The 7,603-nt window shown below is 50.2% G+C and overlaps 1 protein-coding gene across 1 annotated transcript; it reads right to left on the reverse strand.

Annotated features, from left to right (window-relative positions):
• Nucleotides 1–1,677: 1,677 nt before the first annotated feature.
• Nucleotides 1,678–6,110, reverse strand: LOC119333276 (galactoside 2-alpha-L-fucosyltransferase-like). Its single transcript, XM_037606220.1, has 3 exons — nt 5,845–6,110; nt 4,606–4,844; nt 1,678–3,235 (listed from the first exon to the last, which is right to left on the reverse strand). Exons 1-3 carry the CDS (start codon nt 6,108–6,110, stop codon nt 1,767–1,769), a joined length of 1,974 nt encoding a protein of 657 aa, XP_037462117.1. The 3' UTR covers nt 1,678–1,766.
• Between the last annotated feature and the right edge of the window lie 1,493 nt (nt 6,111–7,603).

A 7,603-nucleotide genomic window follows, 5' to 3' on the forward strand; every position in this document is an offset into this window, starting at 1 on the left:
CCTTTCACATTGCCGCAACTCAAAATCTCTATCAGAGGGTGCACAAGCCCTAACTAGCAAATTAATCTCCAATTTGTCCTGCAGCTACCTCTTCATCATCTGTAATTCTGCATGACTGTCTACCAAATCCAGCCCTTTCTCTCTTAAAGATGGATTTTCAATGTGAAACAAACAATCATATGCATTAAATCCTTGGGTTTCCATCACTGCAACCAAATTCAGATAAGTAATATCTGAACTACAAAGCTTCATCTCCAATGGTTCTCTTGCATCAAAATGGATCCTTACTTGCCAAATGTCTTCATCCAAACTACAGAACAAATTCATTTTCATGTATTCATTATCATAACTCTAAATTTGGGGAGCAACAGTACACTACACGAAAAAAATTTGAATTAACTTTCCTATAAGACAGAACATGAATCAATGTAGCTTCGACCATTTGAGCACAATAGCATATTCAAGGAAAAAGACAAGAACAGAATACTTCAATTAGTCAAACCCTAATCCCAATTTGATACTGTAATTGAACTACTTTCTACACTAGGTTACTAGGTTACTGTAATTGTCCTACAGTGCTCACAGAAGATGAACAAATCCTAATCCGCAATTGTAGATGAACTAACCCTAAAAATCCACAATTGGATAAATCAGAGGAGGAGGGGGAGAAGGATACATACAACACGCCGCCGAGTCCATGCGTCAACTCATGGCTGCTGCTAGGGTTCGCCACCCACAGCTGCGCCAACCGCAGCCGCTGCTCCATGGAGAGTAACAGCGACTCCTCCTCGTCGTCGCTCGAGTAAGCGGAGTTGGAGTCGTCGCCTCCGTCACCGCCGACGCCAGCCGGGCCGCTAGGCGGCCAAAACGGTAGGTCACCGCCGCCGCCGCCGACCTCTCCGCCGCCTGCCGGAGTCGCCGACGCCATGGACTAGGGTTCGAGTCGAGGAGGAGGAGGGGAGGGGAATGGTGCGGTGGGGGCGAACCGGTGCGACCGGACCGGGTTGGAGAGCGGCTCGTCCTAGTCAGCGCACGGGCACGCGCCGATTGGCCAGCGTGGCACCTGACGGGTGGGCCCGAGCTGTCGGATACAGCGTCAATACGTATAAATCAGCGTTTTAGCCTTTTTTGCAAAAACTTGGACCAATGTTGGTACTGACACGTAAAAATTAGCAATCGTGGTGCCAATCTGCATGTGATGCCCCAATTGTGATACTTATGTGCAATTAACTCGACACGATGTGATCCTACTTTTTTTTTACTTTTTTCTTTCTTCTGTTTTTGCTACTTCTTAATTCCCACAAGGCCCGTACAAGGACATGATGGTGATTTTGCGTTCAGTTTTGATTAGTCTCAGTCGATTGACAATTAAGACTTAGTTATGTCTCAGTCGGTGCTGTATTTCTTTGATCTTGCATGAGGATTCGTACTATTTTGTTTTAGTTTTTTTTCTTTTTCTAATAGACCTAGCCACATCTTTTTGCGTTTTTTCAACCGCCTCAACAGCCATGCGATTGAACCCAACAAGATGTCTAAAGACGTCAATATTATCAGCAGCAGAAAGTAACCACAGAGCAGTTTTTAGGCAATGTTCTACCCATCAGTGCAAGGCTATGGCTGGCTTTCTATACACTATCCCTTGTTTGTGCATTGAGAGAAATGTTCGTGCAACACAGTAGAGGGTCCGGCCCAGGATCTCGATGCAAAGCATGTGCATTCAGAATTTTTCATCAAAAGAAAAATATACGGTTATTTTTGTCTTGTTTCTACCATTCTCTTCGGTCGACTAGCTTGAGTCCCGCGGGCAGGTCGCCGCAGTGACGCACATGCGGCACGATGAGGCCGGCGTCTTCCCGCCGCTTGCAGTCGTACAGCGGCGGGACGTGGAAGCACGGCTCCATGGACACGTCCCTGCTGCACGGCCACCCCACCGTGCCATTGGCGACATGGTGCAGCACCCAGGGCTTGAGCCCGCCGAGCCCCTGCGCCACGTACCCGAACGTCGACTGTCCGGTGGTCACCAGCATGTTCGCCACGCTCAGCAGGTACACCTCCGCCCAGGCCTTGTGCTCGTGCGACCTCACGTTGTAGCGCTGCGTCTCCTCGTGGCTCGGCTGGTCCACCACCACCACCTTGCCGTCCGCCGTCGCGCGCTCCCAGTACATCTCCTTCATCTTGTCGCTGTACCAGCCCTTGAGGGAGGTGACCAGGACGGCCGTCGGTTGTTGGGCACCGGCAGCCGCCGGCTCGTCGTCGTCCTCCTCCTCGTCCAGCACCGCCGGGAGCAGCCTCTCGCTCTGCGTGCACGTCTTGATCTGCTCCAGGATCTCCGGCGACTCCGCCTCCCAGGGGAAGACGCGCACCTGGATGCCCACCACGCGCCGCGCCGACGCGAGGTGCGCGCGGTAGTACCGCGCGATGAGGCCCCACACTGGGTTCGTCGGGTGGAACAGGTAGCGGCCGAGGTGGTGGAACACGGTGTCCGGCTCCGGGAAGAGCATGCCGAGCTCCTCCTGGAACGCCTTCACCAGGAACAGCCCTGGCACGATGTAGCTGTCCGTCCTCATCACCAGCCACTGGATATCCCGGAGAACCCTCTGGTCGTCGTCGCAGAAGAAGAGCTTGTCGTGGTCCGTCTGGTTGTAGTCGAGGTGGATGTACGCGAACGCCGGCAGCTCGGCGGGGGCGGAGCCGTTCGTCTCGCCGGCTCCGAGCACTCCGTCCTCCCGCATTCTCCCAAACCGCTCCGGCGTGTCGAGGTAAAAGCTCTGGTAGTTGAGGAGCGGGAACCCCGGAGGCAGCAGCCACGTCGTGTTTGGGAACGGCTCGCAGAAGAGCTCGTCCATCATGTGGCTGGGGTCGACGAGGAGGACGCGGTCGGTGAGCAGCGCGTAGAAGAACGCCGACGCCGCCGCGAGGATCCGGTTGCCGAGGCCACGGTACGAGATGGAGACCAGGTATCTGCACTCCGGTGACGCGACGCTCTTGCCGGACTTGAGCTGCTCCAGAGCGTTGGTGTAGGCGGCTGTGCCGGGGCCGCACCGTCTTTGCAGAGCTTCGTGGCTTCGCAGTTTGGAGACGAGGTGCTGCGACGGTTGTCTGCCGGCGTTCCGACGGTACACGGCGGATTGGTACCGGCTGTGGCAGGTTTTTTGGTCGAAGCCGTCGGCTAGGAGGCCCCCGAGAAGCCTGTCATTGTGTGCTGTCTTCCGTTGCAGGAACGAGACAACTTCGTCTGGACCTGCAGAGGTGGCAGAATGTATATTATCGTCTCGAGTAACGCTATATGTATAAATGAGTTACAAGGTTTTACAAAAAAGGTTAATTTGATTGGTTAATAGGTAAAGAACGCGGTCCATCTTCCTGAAAATCAGAGGGGGGAGGGGATAAGTTTATGATTGGTTACTAGATGAAAAGAGCCCCTGCAATCTTTTGTACGTCTAGCATTTTTGTTATCGTCTTCGTATGGTATTCGCAGTCCATCAAACACGCAGGAAAGCGCAGACTTACAATATTTTTTTTGTGGGCGTGGCTGAAACATGTGATTCTATACAGCATATTTTTCCCATCAAAGAGATATAGTTGAGATCTATAAACTGCAAAAGGATGTATCTGCATGTTTATTATGTTTCATGATGAAATACATTTTGATGTGCGCTACACAGAAAAAAATAGACAAAAACATGTATTTCATCATGAAACATAATAAACATGTAGAACATGATGATATACAATTTAATGTTCACTACAAAAGTCCATATTATTTTTTGTGTGCAGCCCACATCAAAACATATTTCTCATGATAATCTACAAACATGCAATATGCATTCTTATAAATGTGTGTCTTCTAAAGATTTTCTGAAACTTAATAGGTTGACTTTATAATCCTATAATCCTAAAAGAGTGTTTTTCACTAGTCGTATTTATAAGCATGTCACATCACCATACAATTATGAATGGGATAAGACCCATCTCAACATGCAACCATGCATGAAAAAGACACACCACCACATGCAACCTTGCGTGAGAAAATATTTTTCGTTCTATTATTCTACTTATATTCAATACGTAAATATTTTACAACTATACATATAATAAGTCATATGTATTTTAAATTTCAAGTCACGTGTTATTAATCTAAATATTTATATCATATACAATTAAATCTCATCAAAATATATTGCAACCGATTCTGCAGCAACCCGCAAGGTATCATCTAGTATTTGAATATTTGAGGCTCCCTGTGAGCTAGGAGCCGAAAAACCGCACTGTTCAGTTGACTGTTAGCGTTAAAGTGGGCTTCTTCTACTAACCCTGTTAATTACAACTAACCTATTACTATATTCATATTTTATAAATTAAATTACACATTGGTCTAAAAAATAAATCGTGCAAAAAATATTTGTCCTGAAGTTGCTGAAAGCTCGAAAAACTTTTGGCAACTTTATTTGTCCTGAATGAACTCCTGATTACTAAACAACTTCCCCGAAAGAAAAACTTGCAAATTCTCCTAACCAATTAAGCTGCAGCTCGCCTGGGTTACTACTAGTAGCATCTATACGACGCAGTACTGGACAGGAGCTAGTTTGGTAGTAGTAGTTTTACCTCTGGCTCTGCCGGGCATGGCCGCCTCGATCTCGACCACCGGCTGCTCGCCATTGCGCCCACCAAGGAAGACGATGAGTGACGGCACTGTGAGCAGGAAGGCGACGAGCTTGGTGTCGATTCCCGGGCACCATCGCTTGCCGCCTTCTGCAGCCGGCCTCGTCTTCATCACCGCTCTCTCTTCCTTTCCTCGAGCTGGTGCCACTGCCAACGGTGTGCGAACTTTCCTTGGGTTGATGCTTCAGCCTTGGGAGTCGCCACGCCGGTGTCTTCTTGAAGAGCAGATCATCAACGGCTAAATTGCGGATCGCAGGTCAACGGCACCGCACCACGCAGATGCGGGAGTCGGGCCGTCATTTCTGTACCGTCATTTAGTCGTAGCCGTCTGACACATCTAGCTAGGGATCTTTGGTTCAGCTAGCTATTGCACAAAGTCAGCTATCGTGAAACAAGGGAGCGCGAATCGTCGGTCCTTACTTCCAGATCCAGTAACAGAGTACTGTATTGGACAAGTGTAGATTTTTCATTTATCAGTTGCGTGCTTGAACGCACTAGCACCGGCTCCACCCGCCTACGTGGGAAGAGCAACTCTAGCAGCTGTTTTTATTTTTCTCAATAGAGTGAATATATTACTACTCCATCTGTCTCATAATATATATACTCCCTCCATCCACTTTTGTAAGTCAATTCAGACAGCTTAAAATGAACTGTTTTGTACATTGTCTGGAATGTCTTCAAGGTCTTATAAAAGTAAACAGAGGGAGTATAATTTTTTTTGACATTAGTGTAGTGTCAAAAACGCTCTTAAGGTATCTTCAACGGCAACCCACAAATTTCATGCCGCATCTGTCCGCGAACACGGGGACCAGTTCGCGGTCACGGATGCGGGAGGATGTCATGCGACCGTAGCCGCATACATTTCAAACTCTTTTTCAACAACCAGATCAGATTCGTGCAAACATGACCAGATTTCATATAAACATGGCGGATTTCATACAAACACGATGGATTTTTATCACATTTTAAACATTTAGAACAAAAAAATGACCCGACCCTAAACCTATCCTACGGTGGCGGCGCCCGGCGTCCAAGCCCGTGTCTTTCTCCATCCGCCGTCTCCATGAGCATCGGTGATAAGACCCGTGAAGTGAAGGTGCGGTCTCCGGCGAAGAAGAGTTGAACACGGGAGACGGGCCGCCCCACATGGGATATAACGAACTGCCGCCTCTCGTGGCCTACTCATCCTCGGAGGAGTCCGTGACCTGTCCGTCGCTGGTGGATGTGAGGTCCATGATGGAAATGGTGGCATCTGCGCTTCGTCGTCGCACAGGGCTGCCTGATGATTCGTCGCAGCGCGTCAGCTGGCGTTGTTCTTCTCCGTGATCGCCCGCAGTGCACCTCCGGGGCTGCCGCTTCCTGGCGAGCGGCGGCTTGACGTGGGCGGCATCGTAGATGGCACGCTGCCGCGCGACGAAGTTCGGGTTCGCCGCGGCCATGGCCGCCATTGACTCCTTACTCGTGCGCTCGCCTTAGATCTGGCCCTCCACCAACCGGTGCTACTCCAGGAGGAACATGTTGTACCGATGTTCCTCCTATGTATAATGGAACGCCGACAAAGGCGCTGACACAGACTGCACCTCCGCCATGGCGACATTGTAGTCTGCCTGCGTCTGCTCCTTGGTGAAGCCGGCGTGCATAGTAGGCGCCAAAGCCGGGGTGGTGTCGTCGGAGCCCGTCTCCATCGTGTTGTCTTCCTCGTCGCCGAAGCCCTCGGGCGAGTTAGCCGGCAAGCCAGCCCCGATCCGGCTGGCACGACGGCTGTGCCAGAAAGTGGCAAGGGCGGCCATGGCGTCAGGCGTCCAGATGTGTCAATGCGCGGCGCCAGAGTCGGTTTCTCGGCCAGCGAGCCTACTTTATGGCGGCATACGAATGGACGGGGCATTGAACGAGCATGAGAGATATTGTCCCGTCCCGTCCAGTCACGTGTCTCCGGCATTGAACAGGTGCAGACGCTAGAGACGCGTCGCGGGTGGTGCCCTCTGCCGGTGCGGTGCTTCAATGGCGGAGGCAATGAGGGGTCGAGTCCGCTCTGAGCCGTCTTCAATTTGGAGCGACGCACTCTACAGCGGTATGAATACGTGCAGCGTCGGGCGGGAACGCGCGCAGGCGAGGAAGGAGGGGTTTGGGTGGGTCAGGGCGGTCAAAAGCGGACGTGAAAGCAGTCCAGAATCCCGCAAAGCCCCCCACGTTTGTCTCCGGTTTATGGAAGAAAGTACGTCCGGATCGCGCTGTGGACCGATACAAGACTGCGTTGGATGACTTCCTCTGTCCGGACAACACGGTCCGAACACATGCGGAAGGTTTGCGGGTCGGCGTCGAAGATGTCCTCATATTATGGGACGGAGGTAGTAGTAGTTTTTTTTAGGGACAGAGGCAGTAGTAGTTAGCAACAGGGATACAATCCGAGATCATGGCAGTAGCTATTTTCGAAGGAAAGTTAGGTATCCACAATATTGTTTTCGTGGCAGGTCTGATTGTTTTGGGTTTATTTCCTTTTTCCTCGTTTACACATACATTTAGTCTGATGTAACTTTGCTTATTGATGGCATGTTTGTGTGTGTTGTTGTTGGTAGTTTTTTTTTGCCACGCAATTAGCTTCAAGAAGTACAATTTTGTTGACCTTAAAAAAATGGTAATTCTGTGGAACTGAAACCCCAAATGTGATAGGTTTTTGTTAAATACTCGTTGAATTGAGAAGAACTCTTAGTACTCACTCCCTACTGTCATTAGGCGCCTAATGAAAATCAGGTATATCAACAGTATCTTTAGACACAAAAAAGTCACAAGAAAATAAGCACATGGAGAAGAGCTGACGTGAGCGCCAAATAGGCCATGGGTCGCTCGCTCAAGCGACTCCGGAGGCGACCGAAACCGTCACCTCCTTAGATTCCCCCTCGCCGCCATCGTGACTGGTCGTCGGCTGCGGCGATGCTGCCTT

The sequence above is a fragment of the Triticum dicoccoides genome, chromosome 7A (genome assembly GCF_002162155.2).
Source record: "Triticum dicoccoides isolate Atlit2015 ecotype Zavitan chromosome 7A, WEW_v2.0, whole genome shotgun sequence".
NCBI classification, from domain to species: Eukaryota; Viridiplantae; Streptophyta; class Magnoliopsida; order Poales; family Poaceae; genus Triticum; species Triticum dicoccoides.